Below are 24144 nucleotides of genomic sequence, written 5' to 3' on the forward strand. Positions count from 1 at the left end.
CTGGCGCAGGCGCACTCCGCCCCTCCCTCCCCCCCCCCGCCCTGGCGCCCCCAGCGCAGGCGCACTCCGTCCCTCTCTCCCTCCACCCACCCTGGCTCCCCTGGCGCAGGCGCACTCCGCCCCTCCCTCCGCCCTGGCGCCCCTAGCGCAGGCGCACTCCGTCCCTTTTCCCCTCCCTCCGCCCGCCCTGGCGCCGGCGCACTCGGTCCCTTTCTCCCTCCCACCGCGCTCCGTCCCTCCCTCCGCCCTCCCTGGAGCCTCGGGCGCAGGCGCCCTCGGTCCCTCCCGCCCTCGGCCCTCCCTGGCGCCGGCGCACTCCGTCCCTCCCTCCCTTCTCCCGCCCAGGCGCCCTGGCGCAGGCGCACTCCGTCCGTCCCTCCCTCCGCCGGCCCCGGCGCAGGCGCACTCGGTCCCTCCGTGGGTCCGGCTGGCGGCCCTGGCGGCCCCGGCGCAGGCGCAGTGGGTGGGTCGGGCCGGGCCGGGCCGGCGGGCGGCGTCGGGGCGGTGGTTGCGCGGTGACAGTTGGGGATGGCGGCGTCCGAGGGGGCGGCCGGCGGCGGCGGCGGCGGCGGCGGAGGAGGAGGAGGAGGAGGGGGGGGCCCCGGGGAGCCCGTGGTGTCCCTGGTGGACGTGCTGGAGGAGGACGAGGAGCTGGAGAACGAGGCCTGCGCCGTGCTGGGCGGCAGCGACTCCGAGAAGTGCTCCTACTCGCAGGTGGACGGGCCCCCGACGCCCCCGACGCCTCCCAGCCTTCTCTCCCTGCCTTTCTTTTCCTTCCCGTCTTCGCCGGCCAACCCTTCCTTCCTTCCTTCCTTCCTTCCTTCCTTCCTTCCTTCCTTCCTTCCTTCCTTCCTTCCTTCCTTCCTTCCTTCCTTCCCCCCCGTGCTTTCCATCCTTCTCATCCTTTCCCTTCCTTTCCCTTCCTTCTCTTTCTTTCCTTCCTTTCTTTCCTTTCCCTCCTTTCTCTTCCTTTCCCTCCTTTCTCTTCCTTTCCCTCCTTTCTCTTCCTTTCTCTTCGTTTCCCTTCTTTCTCTTCCTTCCCATTCTTCCCTTTCCTCCCCATGCTTTCTATCCTTCCCACCCTTCCCCTCCCTTCCCTTCCTTGCCCTCCTTTTTCTTCCTTTTCCTCCTTCCCTTTCCTCCCCATCCTTCCCTTTCCTTCCCATCCTTTCCTTTTCTCCCCATCCTTTCCCTTCCCGTCCTTTCCCTTCCTTCCTATCCTTCCTTTCCCTCCCTTTCCATCCTTTCCCTTCCTTCCCATCCTTCTCAATCCTTCCCTTCCTTTCCCCCCTTCCCTTCCCATCCCTTCCTTTCCTCCCCATCCTTTCCATTCATCCATCCTTTCCCTTCCTTCCTATCCTTCCTTTCCCTTCCTTCCCATCCTTCTCAATCCTTCCCTTCCTTTCCCCCCCTTCCCTTCCCATCCCTTCCTTTCCTCCCCATCCTTTCCATCCATCCATCCATCCCCTTCCTTCACATCCTTCCCTTCCTTTCCCTTCCTTCCTATCCTTTCCCATCTTCTCCCTTCCTCTCCCTTCCTTTCCAGCCCTTTTTACCCTTTCCTTCCTTTCCATCCTTCCCCCCCTTCTCCCATTTCCTTCCCCCCTCCCAGGCAGGTCCTGATAATAATAATAATAATAATTCTGGTATTTGTTAAGCACTTACTATGTGAGCGGTAAGCAAGAGAAGCAGCATGACCTAGTGGCAAGAGCCCAGGCCTGGGAGTCAGGTCGTCGTGAGTTCTCATCCCCCCTCTGCCACTTGTCTGCTGTGTGACTTTAGGCAATTCACTTCTCAATCTCTCAGTGACCTCATCTATAAAATGGGGATTGAGACTGCGAGCCCCAAATGGGACAACCTGATCACCTTCTACCTACTCCAGCGCTTAGAACAGTGCTTGGCATATAATAAGGGCTTAACAGATACCATCGTAGTTATTACATGCCAGGCACTGTACAAAGCGCTGGGGAGGATACAATAATAATAATGTTGGTATTTGTTAAGCGCTTACTATGTGCTGAGCACTGTTCTAAGTGCTGGGGTAGACACAGGTTCATCAGGTTGTCCCACGTGAGGCTCACAGTCTTCATCCCCATTTTACAGATGAGGTAACTGAGGCACAGAGAAGTTAAGCGACTTGCCCACAGTCACACAGCTAACAAGTGGCAGAGCCGGGATTCGAACCCATGACCTCTGACTCCCAAGCCCGTGCTCTTTCCACTGAGCCACGCTGCTTCCCAAGCAAAGCAAATCGGGTTGGACCCAATCCCCGTCCTACGTGGGGCTCACGGTCTCGATCCCCATTTTACAGATGAGGGAACTGAGTCCCAGAGACTGGCCCCAGGTCACACAGCAGACAGGTGGCAGAGGTGGGATTAGAACCCACGACCTTCTGACTCCCGGGCACTAGCCGCTACGCCGTGCTGCTTCAGGATGCGTCTAGTAAGCAGACTGGTAGTGTATTCTCCCAAGCGCTTAGTACATTCCTCTAGTAGTAAGGGCCCAATGGTCAAGGGGGAGACACCTCCAAAAGTTGCGGCTGGGCCCAAACCAACAGCAGCAACCTGGGCTGAGGGGTGTGAGTGCTTCCCCGGGTTAGGATCCCCCTGAGGAAGCGGGGATAATCACTCATCAGTATTTATTTATCAGTCGAAGGGATTCGTTGAGAGCCTACTGTGCAGGGCACTGTAGTAAGCACTTGGAAGAGTAATAATAAGGGTGGCATTTGTTCAGCGCTTACTATGTGCCAAGCACTGTTTTAAGCCCCGGGGGGATACAGGGTAATCAGGTTGTCCCACGGGGGGCTCACAGTCTGAATCCCCATTTTACAGATGAGGGGACTGAGGTACAAAGAAGTGTGACCGGCCCAAAGTCACACGGCTGACAAGTGGCGGAGTCGGGATTAGAACCCATGACCTCCGACTCCCAAGCCCGGGCTCTTTCCACTGAGCCATGCTGCTTCAGTGTAGCAGAGTTGGAAGGCTCGTTCCCAACAGCGGAGCGCTGTACTGAGCGCTTGGGAGGGTAGCATGCAACAGCGTTGATAGGCTCGCTCCCGAGCGCCGAGCACTGTCCTGAGCGCCTGGGAGAGTTACCGTACAACAGCGTTGGAAGAAACGTCCCCGAGCGCAGAGCACCGTACTGAGCGCTTGGGAGAGTTACCCTACAATAGTGTCGACAGGCACGTTCCCGAGCGAAGAGCACTGTACTGAGCGCTTGGCAGAGTTACCGTACAGTAGCGTTGGAAGAAATGTCCCCGAGTGCAGAGCACTGTACTGAGCGCTTGGGAGAGTAAGCTAGAGCTGGTGGGCCTACACTCCTGTGGCCAGGACACATGTCTACCAACTCTCTTGTGTACTCACCCACGTGCCCGGTACGGTGCTCTGCACACAGTCATTTGCTCAGGAAATACCTGCTCGTTCCCCCAAGAGATGACCAAGGTGATGCCAGGAGCAGTTTTAATCAATGGGTGGCTTTTATTGGGCGCTTACTACAGGCAGAGCACTGTACTACGCGCTTGGGCGAGGACCGTACCACAGAATTAGCAGACGCGTGCCGTGCCCCTTACGAGTTTTCAGTCTGGAGGGATGTAGAAGAGCGTAAACGGATTACGGTGCTTACCGTTTTTACCGTGTGGATTCTGGTGTCAGATCACAGATTTTCTATCAAGCGTCTAGCGCGGTGCTTCGCAGACAGTAAAACCCTCGATAAATATTGAGTGGGGTTCTTGGATTTGCCCTCGATTTCTTTTGGTCCTTCTTGCAGGGCTCTGTAAAGAGACAAGCACTCTATGCCTGCAGTACTTGCACCCCTGATGGAGAAGAACCAGCAGGAATTTGTTTAGCCTGCAGTTATGAGTGTCACGGAAGTCATAAGCTATTTGAGCTGTATACGAAAAGGTAAAGTGACTTGGGATAAGAAAATTTTCCGTATTTAGTTGGCGACTATCCAGTTACTGTTTTCTTAGCAGTCCTGGGAAGGACACAGCCAAATTCCAGATACGCTTTTAAAAATTGTAGTGGTCCGAAGAATTCTAGATGGCTTTTTCCCCTTTCAGCCCCTGTCAACGTTTTCCCATTCCCCCCCAGCTATATATTTGTCAGTCAATCAATCGTATTTATTGAGTACGGAACCGTACTCAGCTCTTGGGAGAGTACAACGTAACAGAGTCGGTAAACTTCTTGTGGGCAGGGAATGTGTCTGTTTATTGTTATATTGTACTCTCCCAAGTGCTTAGTACAGTGCTCTGCACACAGGAAGCGCTCAGTAAAGACGACGGAGTGCATGAAGGAATGATTTTCCCTTTAAAGACAATGCATGTAACGTGTTCTGCCACAGCGGTAGAAATAGCTCCTAACTGATGATTTTTGAGCAAAAGATTGGGTCAGGAAGGAAAACCAGGGACTTCTGAAAAATTTTAATTGAGTTTTAGATTGAGTTTTTAGGATCACAAATTAAATGTCAGAGCTTTGTTTTAATGCTTATTTTCTGTTTATCTTTTTAAGATCTCTCTTTCTGAATTGTTCTCTTGTCATTGCCGTTCAAGTAATTTTAAGTTATTAGGTACCCGATCACCTTCCCAAAATACTTTTGGGTTCCTGAAAAATAGTGAAAAATGGAGGAATCTGTGGGCGAATATAGGCTCTCTAAGTCATTACAGTTTTAAAAATAGATATAAGTTAGATTCTGTTTTCTTTTTGTTTCAGAAACTTCCGCTGCGATTGTGGAAACAGCAAGTTCAAAAATTTGGAATGCAAATTACTTCCTGTAAGTAAGAGGCGCAAAAATTTATGGAGTAAAACGAGTGGAGGTTCGTGTTTGCCATCGTTGATGGAAAAGTGTACCGATTTGTACATTCCAAGCGCTTAGTACAGTGCTCTGCACATAGTAAGCGTTCAATAAATACTATTGAATGAATGAAAAGTGATATACCAGCAAGCAAAATAAATGTCTTAGGTTTTCTTTACCCCTTAAGGCCATTAACAGTATAGTGCCAAAGTGTGGCCGGTTGACTGTTGGCAATTCCGAACATGTCCGTGTCGGGCAAAAATCAATCATTCAGTCACGTTTATTGTGCTGTGCACTGTACTGTGTGGTCGGAAATAATAATAGTAATGTCGGTATTGGTTAAGCGCTTACTATGTGCAGAAATGTACAGTAATTTAATAGACCTGATTTCTGCCCACGAAGAGTTTACTCTCCAGTGGGGAAGAGAGACACTAACTACATAAATAATAATATTTGTGGTACTTGTTAAGTGCTTACTTTGTGCCAAGCACTGTGCTAAGTGGTGGAGTAGATACAAGATCATCAGATCTTGTGTACACAGCCCCTATCCCACTTGGCTTGACTCTAAGGGGGAAGGAGAGCAGGTTTGCAATCCCCTGTTTACAGATGAGGAAACTGAGGGAACTAATAAGCCAGAGGCTAAATGTCCTAACTGCACGTAAGCGGTGGATCTGGGTTTCCTGACTGCTGTGATCTTTCTACTAGGTCCACACCCTTTTCACGGTAAGCACTCAGTAAATAACCTTGATCGACTGATAGTAAATATAGTTATGGAGAAGCGACAGAGTGTACATACGTACATAAGCGCTACTGGGGAGGGGGGAAGAAGCGGCCCAAAGGCAGAGGGAGGGGAACTTCCTGGAGTCTAGGAGTCCAAGCACCGTAGGGAGGCAGAGACCACGTACATTCATGTACTAATAATGATGATAATGGTATTTATTAGGCGCTACTATACTCCAGGCACTGTACAGAGCACCGGGGAGGATACAAGCAAATCAGGTTGGACACAGTCCCTGTCCCACATGGGGCTCAGAGTCCTAAATCCCCATTTTCAGATTGGGTAAATGAGGCACAGAGAAGTGAAGCGACTTGCCCAAGGTCACATAGCAAACAAGGGGTAGAGCCAGGATTAGAACCCAGGTCCTTCTGACTCCCAGCCCTGTGCTCTATCCACTAGGCCGTTATCCTAAAATTCACCCTTTTCTCTCCACCCAAACTACTGCCGTGCTGATGCGACGGCTTATTCTGTCCCGCCTCGATGACTGTATCAGCCTCCTCGTTGACCGTCCCGACTCCCGTCTTTCTCCACTGCAGTCTATACTTGACTCCGCTGCCTACGCAAACGTTCAGGCCTCGTTTCCCCACTCCTCAAGATCCTCCAGTGGTTGCCCATCCACCTCCACATCAAACAGAAACTCCTGGCCATCGGCTTTAAAGCATCGAATCTCCTTGCCCGCTCCTACCTCACCTCCCTCATTTCCTCGGCAACCCGGCCCGCGTACTTGGCTTCTCCTGTGCCGACCTACTCACTCTATCTCGAGCTCGTCTATCTTGCCCACCTGACCTCTTTCCCACAACCTCCCTCCGGCCTGGGACTCCCTCCCCCCGACTTATATGCCAGACCACCACTCTTCCCACTCTCAAAGCTTTATTAAGGTCACGGCTCCTCCAAGAGGTCTTCAAGCCCTCTTTTCCCCCCCCGGACTTCCTCTCCCTTCTGGATCATCTATACAGTTGGATCTTTACCCTTCGAGCATTTGGTATTCACCCCGCCCTCGGCCCCGCAGCACTTATGTACATAACTGTCCCCTCCCCTAGACCGTAAGCTCATGGTGGACAGGGAACGTGTCTACCAACTCTGTTGTACCCTCCGAAGCGCTTACTACAATTCTCTGCACACAGATAATAAACACCGTCAATTGGTTGATTGATAGTGGGAGAGGAGTGAGGATGGGGAAGGAGGAGAGAGTTGATTGAGTGCCTTAAAGCAGATGGTCAGGAGTTTCTGCTCGATACTAATTGTGTTTAAGCACCTGCTGTTTGTACTCAACTCTGGAGTAGATCCAAGAGAAGCAGGTGAGACGTAGTCCTTGATGCACATGGAGCTCGGAGGCTAAGTCTGCGAAGAAGAAGGTATAACCGTGAGAGGATTTTGAGGAATGTAGGGATGTGTGCAAAATCATGTTTTATTTAGAAAAATGATCCCAATAGCAAACTGAAGTAAGGACTGGAGAGGGGAAATCTGGGAGGAGACCGATGCAATAATCGAGTTGGGATACGACAAGTGGCTGGACCAGCGTTGATGGCGGTTGGGATGCAGAGGTGGGATCAATTGCGGAGATGTGTCGAAGGAACCAGCAGGATTTGGTGACTGAGAGACACCCCGCTCGTGGGCTGTGGGCTTGAGAGACGAGTAGGGTGGCATAGGCGTCCACTGTGATGGGAAATTAAGGGGGCCAGAGGATGGGGGAGGGAGGATGAGGAGTTGAGTCTTCGATATGGTAAATGGGTGCAATGAAAAATTGTATTTTAAATGATATCTGGTGCTTTCCTCCTGTGGCTTATTAGAAAAGGGTGCAAATGAAATGGAAATCAATGGGATTAGGATAGTTGTAATGGTATTTACTGAGTGCCCACCCAGCGTGATGCATCATAGTAAACGGTTACTGGTAGTAGTAGTGATGAAGAGAGGCACAGTGCCCTCAGAAATTTTTGGTGGGTGAAAACGTTTGTTGCCTCGTAACTTGTACTGATGAAAGAATTGACGATCCTAAAAAGACAGTGAAATTGCAGTTACTTATGGACATTATGCCTAGACCAATCTCTGACTGACTGGGAGATATTTGTTTTGGGGTTTTTTTTTCTCTTCCACATTGAAGATAGTCGAGTACTATTAACTCCAACTTTCGAGCTTCCCCTCACCCTCCAGTGGGGTTTGCGATCTGCGTCTTGATAGTCGGTGGTGTACAGTCAGGCACGAGCCTCATCAGATCAAACGCAGTTAGGATTTCCAAGCCGCATATGCAATTTTAAATAAAGAGTAACGGGAAGCGAGCTTATAAAAAAAAAACTGCCAGCTTTGTGTTACTGAAAAAAGAACTATGCGTGATGGGCGTGAGTTTTTGAAAATGAAATTCCAACCCCTGGGCACTGAATCTAGTATCATTTTTCTTGTAGGAGAAGGGACTATTGAATTCGGGCAATAAATATAACGACAATTTTTTTGGCTTGTACTGCACCTGCAAGAGGCCTTACCCTGATCCTGAAGATGAGGTAAGAGACATGGGGTCACAGAAGGGGCCGGGGCACAAGTAGGTCTTAGCCCCTTGTTCTTCCTGGTACAGCCGGGACCTCTCTAGCCACACGCCGAGACCCCCGTCTCCCCAAGCTCTGGAGGGGGAGCCCCTTCCGAGGACATGGCCGCCCTCCTTCCTTCCTATGGCGCCGAGGGATGGCGGCAAACTCTGCCCCTGGGTTTGGTCGGCCTGACCGAGGCCTGCCCCGGCCAGGAACCCTTGAACCAGGTGGCCGGCCACTTCCCGGCTAGACCAGGTGGGAGGACAAGCCTTACTGGAAAAGACTACTGAGTGTGTGTGAACTGCTCCTATGAGCTGCTGGGAAATGGTCATCCCGATGGTTGAGGGGCCACTCTATCCCAAATCCACACAACACCACTTAGGTGCAGCAGCACTCTTTGCCGGGAGGTCTCGGTCCACTTGTAGTTTAGCCCTGGGCTTCACAGTCACAGAGAGCAATCTGAAATGAGTCTGTGGTACAGTTCAGCCCGGGCACAGTTCTCTGAAGTGGGACTCTCTCAGTCCTTCGGGGGGGCTGGGGGAGGGGAAGAGAGAGAGAGAGTTTTTAGTTCTCTGAAGTAGCAGGAATTCCCTATTCCTGCGCTCCCTCTCTAATAATAATAATGGCATTTGTTAAGTGCTTACTATGTACAAAGCACTGTTCTAAGCGCTGGGGGGGGGGGACACAAGGTGATCAGGTTGTCCCACCTGGGGCTCACAGTCTTCATCTCCATTTTACAGATGAGGGAACTGAGGCCCAGAGAAGTTAAGTGACTTGCCCTAGGTCACACAGCTGACAAGTGACGGAGCTGGGATTAGAACTCATGACCTCTGACTCCCAAGCCATGCTCTTTCCCCTGAGCCACACTGCTTAGACCATAAGCTCGTTGTGGGCAGGGAAGGTATCTGTTGCTACGTTGTACTCTCCCAAGCGCTTAGTACGGTGCCCTGCACACAGAAAGCGCTCAATAAATACGACTGAATAGATGAATGAATGCATGCAAGTTCCTAGAGTCCCCTTGCTGCCGAGATGGGATTGAGATGTCCCAGTTTACCTCGAAGGTTTGTGCAGGTCCATCTCGGGGAAAAAAAAGTCTAGGAAATGGAGTGAGAATGATAATCACGGTAATACCTCGGATTTAGATTGGGGAGGCACCAGTGGACAGAACCCAAGGATAGACATGCGGAGTCTTAGGTACTGGTCCTAGCTCTGCCACTGAACTTGTCTCCTGGGCAAATCACATCTCTCTGGGCCTATTTCCTCATCTATAAAATGAGGATACTAATTCTTGCCTCTCCTCGTAGTTGTCAGGACAAAATGAAATTGTTGATGTGAAAGCACTGGGGAAAAATAAAGCACAAAACAAATTTGAAGTCTTAATAGTAATAATAATAATGGAATTTAAGCGCTTACTATGTGCCAGGCACTGTCCTAAGCTCTGGGGTCGATACAAGCAAATTGGGATGGACACGGTCTCTGTCCCCCGTGGGGCTCACAGACTCGATCCCAGTTTTACAGTTGGGGTAACTGAGGCACGGAGAAGAGAAGCGACTTGTCCAACGTCTCATAGCAGACAAGGGGGGCAGCGGGGATTAGAACCAATGACCTTCTGACTCCCAGGCCCGTGCTCTATCCACAAAACCACGCAGCTTCTCTTATGTGGTGCTTCCTACATTTCCAAAGATGATAACCCTTTGGGGGTGGTGATGGCTGGCTGGCAGGGGGAGGCAAATACGGCTGTCCTCATCTGGCATATCAGGAAAGTGAGGTGCAGAAAGGTTAGGTTCACCAGCAAGTCGATCCCAGAACGAGGGTTATTATCCTGGTCTCCTGACTTCCCACCCCTGTGCTCTTTCCAAATGGACTGATGATGGACTCCGTTTCGCCATCTGGCAAACCTTCTCTGGACCCCCAGTGAAGAGGCAGGGGAGCGGGTGGGGTGGGAGGGTTACCCTTCAGCTCTCTGAGTCAGCCAGTGGTGCAGTTGTTAACCTCAGGCTCTGCTCTCCCCCGGGTTTTTGTGTGGTTTCTTTATGGTATTAAGCGATTACTACATGCCAGGCACCGTACTAAGCGCTGGGGTCGATGCAAGCTAATCAGGTTGGACGCAGTCCATGGCCCGCGTGGGGCTCACGGTCTTCGTTCCCATTTTACAGATGAGGGAACTGAGGCCCAGAGAGGAGAAGTGACTTGTTGGGGACTGGGATTAGAACCAGGTCATTCTGACTCCCAGGCCTCTGTTTTTGTACCGAGAATTTCCTTTCTGCATTTGTTAGGAATCAGATTGTGAGTCCCACGTGAGACCCGATCATCTCGTCTCTACTCCGGCGCTTAGTACGGTGCTCGACGTAGTCAATGCTGAGCTAATACCACAGTTGTTATTATTGCTGTTATGGCACGTCTGATCAAATCTGTACCACTGGCCCTGCCTTGCCCATCCCACCCTCCGCTAGACCCTGCTGCCTGGCTGGATTCCTTCCCGGCATCCAGGGAGCCCCAGTCACAAGTGCCAGAACAGGAAACCAAGACCCCCTTCTTTGTAACCAGGGAATTTGAACCTCACTTGTCTCTTTCCCAATTTTCTCAGCAAGTTCGCTCTACGCCTGCCCACCTGGGTGGCTTTGAGCTATACTCCTGAAGTGAAAATCGGAACGTGTAAATATTTCGGATTTGATCTGCTCAGTTTACCGACGGTGGGGGTTCTGTTGGGAAACTAGAAGAAAAGGCACCCGCGAGAAAGGAGCCACAGAGTGTTTGAACAAAGGATCGGGGGGGTGGGGGGAAGGATGAATAGGTCCACAGGGACAAAGGAAGAGGTTACAGCTGCTATTTTCTGATGAAACATAGGAGAAAAAGCGTCTCAAAAGACGTAGGTATTGGAAAGGAAGGGCAAGTTGAAAAACATGCGTCATGCGGCTTTCAAAACTTGCATCCGCTTGACGAATAGCTAGTCCACTTTCATTGGAGTTCTTTGTGACGTGAGCCGGGCAGGCTGACTCACGGCACTATGCCGGGTTAGGGCTCCAGGACTCGGTTTCTGATGCAGTCATCTCAACCGATGCGCCGATCACCTGTTAGTTCAGATCTTGCTCTAAGAAAATGGTCCGAGGAGCGTTTCTTGTTTTGTTTTTTTCCATTTCATTAGTCTGTTCTGCGCATTAGCCCTTCTGTACCATATGAACCGAACATTTCCTTGCCCTAGTACTGCACAGCGAATAGTCAGGCGCCCGCTTCCCAGAGTCAGCGTCATCTGGGAGACCCTTCCAAGTCGAAAGAACCCAAACCATCAGGAAACGAAAGAATCCAGGCTGCAAAAGTTTGGCCGCTCACTTTAAACCCAGCCCCTCGAGTCTAAACGATAACCTCAATCAGTACTTCCCAAGTGTTGGGCTGCGCAACGTCCCTGGGACCCGGGAATCGTCTCGGGGCAGCCCAAAAACGCCGAGGTGCTGTCCCTTTTTTATTTTAGTGCTCGACCTTAGGCCCTCCCCCGCCCGGGTGAGTGGATCTGCACGCGTGCAGTTGGAACCCAAAGGCAGTGGAGCCAAGTGGAGACCTCGCAGCGAGCGAGGACGGGTGCGGAGAGGGAGGGTTGGAGAACGAGCCTCCCAGCCCTCCTTTCCTTGACCTCTCCCAAACACCACGTCGGATTATGGTTCGGTTCAAGCAAATGACCATCGTTCTGCAGACCTTGATTCCCCCAAGTATTCTATTCTGTTGACCTAGCTGAAACGTGGAGGGAATAAAAGTTCAATACTTTCTCTTGTCTCGACCCGCCCGTGTGCACATTGCTCTGACTTTTGTCTCATAGCACCCGGTCTGCTGCCTGTCCTCCTGTCCCTCCTGCTCTCACCTCTCTCCTATCTTATATTTTTGCTTCCTTCACTCTGGGCTGGGCTTGATGCTTCTGCACGGGCCATTTTTTCACTCCCTACCTCCCTCCATTTCCTGCTTTGAATAGGTTTTGGGCAATTTTTAGGATTTCTTAACCTTACAGGAGACAGAGCGTGGAAAGCATCAGTAGGGTTTAGCAATTAAGATCTCAGGCCAGCTTTGAAGTAGGGGTTGCCTATCTCGTAAACAAAAGCTTAAAGATTTTATTTTAAAAAGAAAAGGAGAAAGTAAAACGCGTCGGTTACCCCTTTCTTAGTCATCTCAGCAAGTTGGATAAAAGGCACCAGCCCCAATGCAGGTGAAATATTTTGAACCTCTGTACTTTGTACTCTGTACTCTGGACAAAAACTTTGAAATGCTTCTGTTTAATAGACATGCATTCCATTGATTTATAACATTTTATAATAAACTGGCTTAAAATGGTATTGCCATATTTCAGAGTCCAAAGTCTAATTTGCTTCAAATTTATTGGAACATTTGAATTTTCAAGTCCTTGAATTTCATGTCAGGATAAAAACAGACATTTATAATGCGCAGAAAAAGGAAAAATATTTTGATGTAATAGATTTTTCTTGAACTATTCCTTAAAACCTAATAGATTTTTTTTTCTGCCTACACTCTTGAGGATTGTTTTTAGTGGCCTTGGTTTTAAAAGGCATGTTGGACAATTATATTCCAGTTTTTCTTTGCAACACTCATCCACTTTCTGATTATCTATTCTGCTTTCATCATTGTATAATAGTATGCTAAAGTCTTTGGTTTTCTTTTCTTATTTTTTTTTTTTAAGATCCCAGACGAGATGATCCAGTGCATAGTTTGTGAAGACTGGTTCCATGGAAGGGTGAGGGGATTTACTTTTTTCCTTTAAATCAAGCAGTTGGCCCTCTCCAGAATCTACAGTGCCTTTGACTTTTGAAGCACGTGATGAATTGGGGTCTACAGGCATCCTGAGGGCAGTGGAATGACACCTGAGGCTTTGAACGAGAACCTTCTGGAAGGAATCAGTTAGAGGGCTAGGAGCACGCGCCGTACGACTCATTCCCCTGCTCCCTTTCTGGCCCGTCGTGTTTCCCCTGTAGACCCAGGAGTGCAGCGAGCGGGGAGACAGGCAGGGGAGGAGAACATCACAAAGGACCCTCAAGGTTCTTGACACGCAAGACTTACTTATGGCCAGAGAGACTGCAACACCGTGCTGATGGCGCGCTGCACTGTGCCATGACCCACTAGTAATGGTAGTATTTACTGAGCACCCACTAGGTACAGTGCACTCCACAAGGCTCTAAAAAAGTACAGAAGAGTGAAGCGACCTGCTCCCCGTCCACAAAGAACTTACATTCTAACCTAAAAGCGTTTAGAAGCAGAATGGTTAAACTAAATAGAGCAGAAGAATTCAGTAATGGCAACGGCGTGGTCTTTACCGCTCCCATCAGCCAGCTCTTGAGAGGATTTTCCATCTGGTCAGTCCACCCCAGGGAATCACCACTGAGATGATTCTTCGATTGGAAAATTTCAGCACCGATGGTTTAGCCCCGGCTGGTAGAACCAGGACTAGAATCGAAGTCTCTTGGTTTCCAGAGCGGGGCTCTTTCTGTGGGGCTAACAGCAGGGCCAGGTGCACTGGGGAGGATGTAAGGCAAAGCGATGGGAACAGTTACTTGTAACTTCGGGGGCCTAAAGCACGACTGTGGCATGTCCTCTTTTTTTGAATCGACAGCACCTCGGTGCGGTTCCCCCTGAGAGTGGAGATTTCCAAGAGATGGTGTGCCAGGCTTGTATGGATCGCTGCTCTTTCCTGTGGGCTTATGCGGCCCAGTTAGCAGGTAAAATCCCATTCTGTCAGTGTTCACCCCGCTACCATATTACTACTTATAGTCTGTTAACTTTATGTATTTACCTTCTTTTAGAAGGACACCTGTGGGGAACCTGGGGTGGAATTGATTTAAAAAGACTTTGGTCATATGTTCAATCACTGGTCAGAAAACTTCCATTTTCTTTGTTTTTACATAAAATGTTCTTTTTAAATAGCATTAATTCATTTCCATCTCTGAGCTGTAAGTTTCATTTTTAGACAGTACACACACTACAATGTAAAATGATTTGCAGCATTCTTTCATATTTTTCATATTCTTTTCTCCCCCTCTGTTAGAAAGTCAAATTATGACACGGTAATTTTTCAAGGCTTTCTGAAGCACTGTTGTGAAGCCATGGGGAGATGAACTATCTCCACTTCCCTAGGTGAAGCAAAGACATTTTTGCCAGACTTAAGGCAATAACCAAGTCACCAAAAATAATAATAATGTTGGTATTTGTTAAGCGCTTACTATGTGCAGGGCACTGTTCTAAGCGCTGGGGTAGATATAGGGTCATCAGATCGTTCCATGTGAGGCTCACAATTAATCCCCATTATACAGATGAGGGAACTGAGGCACAGAGAAGTGAAGTGACTTGCCCACAGTCACCCAGCTGACCAGTGGCAGAGCCAGGAGTCAAACCCGTGTCCTCTGATTCCAAAGCCCAGGCTCTTTCCACTGAGCCACGCTGCTTCCCCAAAGAAACAGAATAGTTTTTGTTCTCTTTTTTAATGGTATTTGTTGTACACTTACAATATTCCAGGCACTCTACTAAGCACTGAGGTAGATAAATGTTAAGTTGCACACAGTCCATGTCCCACATATAGCTCCCGGTCTTTTTTACCGGATGAGGTAACTTGAGGCACAGAGAAGTTAAGTGACTTACTTGTCCAAGGTCACACAGCAGACTTGTGGCAGAGCTGGGGTAGGAACTCAGGTCCTCTCTCTCTCAGGCCTGAGCTTTTTCCACTAGGCCAAGCTGCTTTTAGTGTTTTATAGAATAAATCATCCATTCGTGTGCTTTGGAGAATTTCTTCAAAAACAAAATAGTTATGTGGCGTATATAAATATATAGTTGCCCTTCAATCCAGTATTTAAAGAAGCAGTGTGCTTGGGCCTGGGAGTCAGAAGGACCTGGGTTCTAAAACTGGCTCCACCACACCTCTGCTGTGTTCCCTTGGGCAAGTCACTTAAATTCTCTGGACCTCAGTTACCTCATCTGTAAAATGGGGATTAAGCGTGTGAGCCCTTATGTGGGATAGGGACCTTGTTCAACCTGCTTAACTTGTATCTATGTGCTTGGCACATAGTAAGTGCTTCACAAGTACCGTAGTTGTCATTATTATTATTTCACTTTTTGAGACTTTGAACCTTTAGGGAGAGGTACGGTCTTATTCAAGGTGTCCAAACCTCAGGATGGAAAGAGTGCTGATGGTACAGCTTGGCAGCCTCTCCGTACACTGCACTTGTCCAGGGTTTTAGATCTCTGGAGACGGAAATTTCAAAGACCAAGATGAAACCTCACAAAGATGTTTAATCTGTTCCTTTCACCTGAGTACTGTTGGGTAGAGGGGGTGTCTTTAACCTACTGATTCAGAGAGGTGCACTGGGAAGTCCAGAAAATTGGGTTCCTGATCTAGTCCTATTTATTGAACCCTCCTAAAGGTGGTCATTTCTATTTGGCTACCCTGAGCTGTAAAATACATTTTACTACATCATCGTTATTATTAGCATCATCACATTTATTAAGCACTACTCTGCGTCAAGCCCTGGTCTAAGCGCTGGACATTAAACAACCCTCAGTTTCGTTTTGATGAAGCTATCTAATTATTAAGTTAAACAATTTGGCTCTTTTTCTATTTTTAGAAAGCGGATAGTTTTTGATCTAATCTAAAGCCGATTAAGAATCCTGAAGAGATGCTTCACCGTTTAACATTCTGAACTGAGAGCCAATCTTTGGACTCTATCAAATAACTCTTAGAAAAGTCCACTTAAGCGTTGCAGTCCGAGCACGTATCCAGGCGTTATGTGGGCTTTTTTTTTTCTAATTCACCTTAAGTAGTGCCAGAGAACTGTTGACGAAACCAAAGATTCCTTCCGTCTGATTAGGTGGTGGGTGTTTCTCTCCCAGTACCTACAGTAACCCGAATGGGGCCCGCCAACGACGACGACGGGGTTCTCCTCAATGTCGAGGGAACGGACGACCGCAAAGTCAACGAAACTGAAAGCGGAGAAGATCCCGAAAGCGTCTCTAAAGCGAGCGGCCTAGAAAAGGGAAAAGAGCCACAGGAAAAGAACGCCGTCAAGGAGGAGGAAAAAGCAGAGCCGTGCAGCGAGCCGTCTACTAGCTCTGGCTCGAAACCTCACCCGCAGGTGAAAACCCCATCTGAGGCCCGGTAGGGAGTCTCAGCCGTGAAGGGGGACGGCGAGGGGAGTGAACTTAAGGGAATTCGGGTAGCGTAACCCGAATGGCATTGGATGCAAAAGACACCCTCTCCCTCCGCATCCCCCTTTCCGGTCCAAAACTTAAACTCAGAAATGAAAGTGGCAAAAGTACTGACTCTCGCTTGTGTTCCAGGTGGCCCCCGAGAGAGAAGAGCAGAAGTCGGGGTCCCGTTCCGCCTGTAAGCTGCAGGAGCTGAGAGCCCAGTCGTACGGAAAGCGAGGCACTGCCACTTATTGGCCCCTCAACTGGCGGAGCAAGTTATGCACTTGCCAAGACTGCATGGTGGGTACCCCGGTCGCCGCTGTGTGATGTGTGCTTGGGGCGGGGCTGCGGGGGTGGGGGCCGGTCACGTTTAAAACGGAGAAACCCGACCACGTGTCTGTAAAAATTGATGCCCGGGAAGAAGATTTTGAAGCGCTGCCGTTAGAATTTGTAGCCAGTAGTTTTTAGACCGATCATTGTGGTATTTAAGTGTCTACTTTGTGCCGAGCACTGGGATGGATCCAGTACAGTCAGATCAGCTCCGGTCCCTGTCCGATTTGCGGCTCCCAGACTGAGGAGAGCGGGTATTTAATCCCCATATGACAGATGAGGAAATTGGGGCGCAGGGAAATTGCGACTTGCCCGATTCCCCCCCCCCCCCCCCCCCGATTGGAATGGGAAAAGTGAAAAACACATACTGTGGGCTAAGCAGATGTGAAAAGGAATCGTACTAGGAGAGCATTCAGCAGTGCTAGGAAAAGGAAAGGGAAGGAAAGATGTTTTTAAAGAGCTGCTTTTTCTACCTCACTTCCAAAGAGCTCTTTAGAGTCCTCTAGCTCCAGGCTCTGGAATCTTTTTTTTTTTTTTACTAAGCAATTGTATGTTACTTAAGTAATGTTAATCCTCCCCTTCCCCTTCTTTTCCCTCCTCACCTCCTTCCTATCATCTGGCAACCAGCCCAAATGCAGGAGTCCGTGGTTGCAGTGTGGTTTATTGATATTAATGTCTGCCTCCTCCAGTGGAATGTAAGCTCGTTGTGAGCAGGGAATGTGTCTACCAACTCCGTTGTATTGCGCTCTCCCAAGTTTTTAGTAGAGAAGCAGGGTGGCCTAGTGAGAAACAGCATGGATTTGTGGGAAAAGCATAGGCCTGGAAGTCAGGGGATCTGGGTTCTAATGTTGGCTCTACCACTTGTCTGCTGCACGATCACGGGCAAGTCACTTAACCTCTCTGTGCCTCAGTTCCATCATCTTCAGATTGGGGATTCAGTCCCTGTTCTCTCTTACTTAGACTGGGAGTATCTACCCTAGTGCTTGGAGCAGTGCTTGGCACACAGTGAGCGCTTTATGAATACTACAGCTTTTACTAGTACAGTGCTCTGCACAAAGTAAGTGCTCAACCATTGCCAATGATTGATTTTAATTTACTAGATAAAGGCACTGCCATTTGTGGGACAAGTACAACTAAATTCTGGAAGAAATGGAAAATTGGCAGAAATTTAGCTCTCTTCCTTCTCACCCGTTGACTTTTTTCTTCATGGAACAGGACAGGACGTCTTAATTTTTCCAGGAACTGTAAAAATAAGCACTTCTATTCCCCACACCCTGACCGTAACCCATGGGACAAATGTGTAGCCCCCCTCCTCCCACCCTATTTCCCTGGATGAAAGCCCTCATAATGTGCCTTTTTTTTTAAAGCTGGGTGTTCCCTGGCCCACTAACAATAGCTCCAGGAGAGTGGAAGTGAATGTACTGACCTTCCAAGTGCCCCCCTCCTATTCCCAGCCCCTGCTTGAGCATCCCGAAAGGCCAAACTGTTTGCACCCCAATAGAGGTTTCACTTTTGTTTTCATATCTTAAAGCACTTCAATAATTCTCTTCACTGAGTTGCTTTCTAGAGAACATTCTTCTGTTCAGCAGATGGTTAGGAAGGATAATAATAATGTGTGGTATTTGTTCAGCGCTTACTTTGTGCAAAGCACTGTATTAAGTGCTGGGAGAAATACCAGATCACCAGATCAGATCAGATGCAGTCCCTGTCTCACAGTTTATCTCTGAGCTCATAGTTTATCTTTGAGAACAGTTGGTGTAGCGCTTCCTAAATGTACTTGTCGGTGATTTGTAGCAGATACCACTTTTAAGAGCTTGTTTTGTTCTTCTTTTTTTTTTTAATGCACAACTCACTAAACGTGAATGGGAGAACATCATTCTCTCAAGGTAGAGCTTTAAGGACAGCTAGCGGACCATACAACTTATCATTATTCTTTTGCTCAAAGAAAATGTATGCGGATCTGGAGGTCCAGTTCCTGACAGATGAGTGTGACACAGTCCTGGCTTATGAAAATAAAGGCAAGAGCGACCAGGGAACCGAGAGGAGGGACCCTTTAATGGATACTCTTAACAGCATGAACCGAGTCCAGCAAGTGGAACTTATTTGTGGTAAATATTTCTTAAATGAGAAGATTCAGTTGATAAAATTAGGTAAACTTGTACAAGCGGGCTTCTAAATGTGTCATTTTTGCTTAATGCTGACTGCGCTTCACACCGACCCACCAAATCATATCAGAATAGTACCATGTCGTGATGCCATAATGTGTTGGTACTCTAGACCGTAAAGTCACTGTGGGTAGGAAATGGGTATACCAACTCTTTAAGTGCTTACTGTGTGTCGGTCACTGTTCTAAGTGTTGTGTAGTGTTGTGTTGATACAAGGTAATCAGGTTGAACTCAGTCCATGCCCTTAAATCTCATTTTACAGATGAGGTACCTGAGCCACGGAGAAGTGAAGTGACTTGCCCAAGGTCACACAGCAGACAAGTGGCAGAGCTGGGATTAGAACGCAGGCCCTGACTCCCAGGCCCGTGCTCTAGCCACTAGACTACGCTGCTTCCAATATAACTTTTACATTATACTCTCCCAAGCGCTTAGTACAGTGCTGTGCACACAGAAAGCACTCAACAGATGCAATTGCACAGTTGAGCGATATTTTGATATTCAATCAATAGTATTTATTTCATTCAATAGTATTTATTGAGCGCTTACTATGTGCAGAGCACTGTACTAAGCACTTGGAATGTGCAAATCGGTAACAGAGACAGTCCCTGCCCTTTGACAGACTTACAGTCTAATCGGGGGAGAGGGACAGACAAGAACAATAGCAATAAATAGAATCAAGGGGATGAACATCTCATTAAAACAATAGCAAATAAATGGAATCAAGGCGATGTTCATTTCCAGACCCGATCTTAATGTCATATTGCTAATTTGTCTGGAATGCTGGGTGTTTTCGGTGGTCACTGTCTCTGTCCATTTGTCCACTCACACTGTGGCACCTTCCGTCTCTTCTTTAGACTGCTCTAATGGCTTCAGATTGTCCTGTGGGGCTCAAGACTCTCCCCCAGCAATTGTCACTTGACCTCATTGACCTTTCACACATCTTCACATGGACCAGCCTAACCCCTGGGCTCCCTGGACAGACAGCCTACAGTTTTCCCCTCCATCTCCCCCCTGCCTCTACCCCACCCCACACCACACCTGCTCTCACTGGGGCTTCAAATCCCTATGTAAATGTTTTGTGGTCATCTCCAGCTGTCACAAACCTAGCCACCTTCCCACTATCCTCTCTTTCTTCCTTTTCCTTGTCCAGACATCAGTAAAACCTGGATGAATTTATCAGTATGTTTGTATTGTCTGCACGTGTGTCAACAAAACGTCCTTCTCCACGGTGAAATCTTCCAGAAGTTTTAAATCCTCTGGATTTGTTAAAAATGTAGTAACTTTTTTTCAAATGCCAGGTGAAAAGGATGCAATTTTAAAAACTCAGATGTGTCACCTGAGAGATTCAGCCTAGTGATTTTCTTTTCCCTCCTTTTGTTCATCCAGAATACAATGACTTAAAGTCAGAACTTAAAGACTATCTCAGGAGATTTGCTGATGAAGGAACGGTAAGATGAATTACCCATTTATTGCCCAGAGCCCTGAAAATATTTTTAGAAAATGCTTACTTGCCTTGATCTTTGAGTTCTGAAGTGACCATCTGGGCTGTCAATTTTCAGGACAGCAGGGTTAGGCTCAAACCTCTGCTTCTGGGCTATAGTCCGAGGTCACCCAGAAGAATGACATTGGCTGTCGCAGGCGGCTTGTGACCTAGCATGATCTGATGTAAAATCTGAAGTTCCTAACCACAAAACGCCCTCCATTTAAGTACATCCCCTTGTCTACAATATCTTGCTATAGGAATCTACTTTGAGGGTCGGGAATACACTTGATACAGTCAGATGAAAGAGGAGCAGGCCCTTCAATGTTTTTTTTTTAATTTGCCAATGGCTTAATTGTACTTCTTTTCCGGGTTCTTAGGCCGGCGGCGTTGCGAGTTTCAATTTTAGATATAGTGTCAGATGAGGCCTGAGGGCCAGAAGCCAGCCCAGAGCATCTTGTGTTTTTACTGTGATGCCGGTGGCTTCCTTGGTTGAGCGACGGAACAGTAAGGAGCTTTAGTCTGTTCTGTGAAAGGATGGAAGGGTAGCTATTGTCTTCTTCCTGCCCTGGGCATCCATCTCTCTGAAACTGGCCAGCAGGAGAAACTGCTTGAAAATACATCGGACTGCAACATCGACCGGTAGCAGTGGTTGTGGGCAGGGAGGGTATCTGCTAATTCTGTTGAATCATACTCTCCCGATCGCTTAGTGCAGAGCTCTGAACGTAGTAAGCGTTGGAGAAATAATAATAATGGTAATAATAATGTTGGTATTTGTTAAGCGCTTACTATGTGCAGAGCACTGTTCTAAGCGCTGGGCTAGATACAGGGTCATCAGGTTGTCCCACATGCGGCTCACAGTCTTAATCCCCATTTTACAGATGAGGGAACTGAGGCCCAGAGAAGTGAAGTGACTTGCCCACAGTCACACAGCTGACAAGTGGCAGAGCTGGGATTAGAACCCATGACCTCTGACTCCCAAGCCCGGGCTCTTTCCACTGAGCCATGCTGCTTCCCTAATACCATCGATGGATTGATTTTTCACTGCTTCAAGGAGGGTCGTATTTGAGGAACCCCTCGCCGACGGCTTTGGAATCCGGATGGAATCCGGGACAGTCACGGATGGCTTCCTGGGGTCTGGAGCTTGGTTCTAACTCGTGCCATTGTTCTCCAACAGGTGGTTAAAAGGGAGGACATTCAGCAGTTCTTTGAAGAATTTCAGTCAAGAAAGAGGAGGCGGCTGGATGGGATGCAGTATTACTGCAGCTAGGGTGGGGTCTGAGGGAGCGTTTCTCCCCCCGGGGGTCAAGTGGGAAAGCCCCCCATTCCCCAGTCGGGTCCCTTTGCCAGAATGGCACTCTCGAAGAAGTCTCATCCAACTTACCCCTTTTTACTCTCGTTCTTCACGACTCTGATAACTTGAACGTCTCTCCTATCTCGACCGTTCGGCGTGGCTTAGTTAAACAGAACTCCTGCTATTCCAATCCCTCCCACCCGGCGCCGGTCCTTGTTCGACTCGGGTCCGAGACTGGAGCGTGGTTCCTCTTCGACGGCCCGTTTTTTGGGGCGGTCCCCCTCGGTCGTCGCGCTCAAGGGCGTGAACTCCAGGGCGGTTGTCGGGGCGTTATCTCTTGCATCAGCTGAAATGCGTTGCGGTGGCCTTAACTCAGAGTATCCGTGTGGGCAGGGTGCCCCGGTTTCAAGCGCCTTGTATCCCGTCGATGCCTGGTCCCACTCCTCCCAGTTTGACACACCTCAGAGGACACCTGAGTCGACCTGCGGACACCTGAACCAGCCCAGACCAGGTGTTTGTGCGGTTTTCATCTCGGCTTATGGCAAGAGGGCCAGCTGTGAAAGCAGTTGGTCTCAAGAAGCCTCAAGTAGTAGGGCATTTGATTGATGCATTTTAAAACGATACTTTCAGTTTTACCTGTACTGCCTTGGGCATTTTAAAGATTTAATAGTGTCAATATAGTCCTTCCCGAAGACGGGTTGCCGACGGGATTCCCCCCTTCTCTGCCGCCTCTTAGTAAGAGCCCTCTTCTACCCCCGAGAAGGCTTGGGGGCTGTTTACAAAAAGTTTTTTGGATTTTGAATACTATCAGGGATATACCTGGGTCTAGGTTTAAAGTTGACCACCTTTGCTATTCTTCTTTGGACGCTACTGTCGGGCCCCGGGAATGCGGCCTTTTAGGTGAGTCGTCCCCTCTGGTACCAACACTGAAGCAAAAAATACACCCGATTACCGTCCCTTGGGGGTGGGGGTTGAGAACAGAAGAGAGTGGTGCCTCTGGCAGAGGATGACGGTTCAAAATTACTCTTGCCTGGAGAGTTTCGTGTTAATGAATATAGTTCTGCACCCGACTTCCCCCAAACGAAACGTCAGTTTGGGCCGGCCCGTCCCCGGAGCTGACGTTTTGACGTTCCTCTGTCTGCACGAGACCTAAACTTGTCGAATGTGTGACGTGAAGCGCAAAGGGAAGTTTGTCCCTCTGATAGGAGACTTAAGACTCTCAAGCCATTTGGGAAACCTCTGGGGAGACCAATGCAACACCGTAGAAAAGGATGATCTTTGTGTGCTCGAGGTGAAAGGAACCGTTAGTCACGGTCTTCTCAATCACCCCTGTGCACATGGATTGAACCGTTCTCTTGCAGTGTCAGAGTTGAACCTGAAAGGAACTCTTTCTATGTAAAAACCACACAAGGTCATCGGGATGTATTTGGACTTTTATGTGCACATTTTGTGCAAGTTCACAGCTGATGCCTGAGGGAGGCTTCATATTGATGTGGCATATAAAAATAAGAAATTTTTCAAAAAGCTTCACGGGATCCATTGCTCCACTAATGTAGAAATTCTCCAGCACCTAGGGTTGGCCAAAGGCGTAACTGCTATCTGCCCCCAGATATTTGGAAGGATAGGCACTCTTAGTAAAAGACATTGTAGTACATACCAAATGCAAGAACCCTTAACCCTCTGTGGGCGCGTGTTGAAGAGGACGCATACAGGTATCTCCTCGGTCCATGTAAATAAGAGTCTTCTCCGTGGTAAACTGGGCCCTGCCGTGGGACACGTGAATTTGTTTAAGCTAGTAAGGCGTTCGGGTAAATTAGCCCTTGTCCGTTCGTTGGTCCTGACTGAAGGGAGAGCAGGTTAAGAATAAGCTTCTTCTGTTGTTTTTCTGTTACAAGTTCCTTGGGAGTGTATAATTCAGGGAGCTTGGAGGGTATCTTCTTCAGGTCGGGGTTTATATCGAGCACTTAATACAGTGCTCTGCACCTAGTAAGCACTCAGTGAATACCATTGATTGATTGGTAGCAGGGTAGTGCAGGGGGAAGTAGATGTGGATGGCTGATGAGGCTGGATGGGACCCAGGCGGGCTGGTAAAAATTTGCCTCTTACCTGCAAGGACGTACCATTAAGCTACTGTTTAGTACAGCTATTTACTAAACGTTTGGCTGGGGCCTGTGCCTTACTACCAGGAGCAATTTACATGGCAGGTAGGAAGCAGACCTATCTACGTAACTGTGTGTCAGGCTTCGAACAAATCGCCACTAGTGTCGAGGGCTTGTTTTATGAAAGGTACTGCTCCTGCTTCGGCATTAACCAAAAAACCTCTTAACTATTGTTGGTTACTACTTTTCCTACTGATTTTATTGGACCATCTCTTCTGCAGAGACTAATTTTGGCCAGCATTCAGATGATGCTCTCAGCGCATGTTGGAAGACAAGATGAACACATGCTAGTTGCATTTAAAAAAAAATTAAATTCTGGTATCGTATGTGCATTTTTGTAGAAATTGTTACTGGAACTGTAATTACCTAACTCCAATTGAGATTATGTGAAAATTTAAATAAAATGGCTTCGGACAAAGGTGTTTGGTGAATTAATCTACTTTGAAAATAATTTTATGG

At 48.4% G+C, this 24144-nt stretch overlaps 1 protein-coding gene across 1 annotated transcript; it reads left to right on the forward strand.

Moving 5' to 3' along the window:
* The first annotated feature begins 513 nt into the window (after positions 1 to 513).
* Positions 514 to 24103, forward strand: UBR7 (ubiquitin protein ligase E3 component n-recognin 7). The gene is made up of 11 exons (XM_029064009.1): positions 514 to 714; positions 3766 to 3899; positions 4707 to 4767; positions 7966 to 8061; positions 12767 to 12820; positions 13694 to 13799; positions 15961 to 16202; positions 16408 to 16557; positions 18533 to 18695; positions 20139 to 20200; positions 21410 to 24103. Exons 1-11 carry the CDS (start codon positions 529 to 531, stop codon positions 21500 to 21502), a joined length of 1347 nt encoding a protein of 448 aa, XP_028919842.1. The 5' UTR covers positions 514 to 528; the 3' UTR covers positions 21503 to 24103.
* Positions 24104 to 24144: the final 41 nt, after the last annotated feature.

The sequence above is a fragment of the Ornithorhynchus anatinus genome, chromosome 1, assembly GCF_004115215.2.
Source record: "Ornithorhynchus anatinus isolate Pmale09 chromosome 1, mOrnAna1.pri.v4, whole genome shotgun sequence".
Taxonomy (NCBI): domain Eukaryota; kingdom Metazoa; phylum Chordata; class Mammalia; order Monotremata; family Ornithorhynchidae; genus Ornithorhynchus; species Ornithorhynchus anatinus.

What these genes read in the sequence shown, in the direction of transcription:
- UBR7 (XM_029064009.1), top strand. Translation starts at nt 529, where the DNA reads ATGGCGGCGTCCGAGGGGGCGGCCGGCGGCGGCGGCGGCGGCGGCGGA. An exon ending in AAGACTGGTTCCATGGAAGG is followed by an intron (nt 12,821 to 13,693) that starts GTGAGGGGATTT and finishes TTGAATCGACAG; the next exon opens with CACCTCGGTGCGGTTCCCCC. An exon ending in GCAAGTGGAACTTATTTGTG is followed by an intron (nt 18,696 to 20,138) that starts GTAAATATTTCT and finishes TTGTTCATCCAG; the next exon opens with AATACAATGACTTAAAGTCA.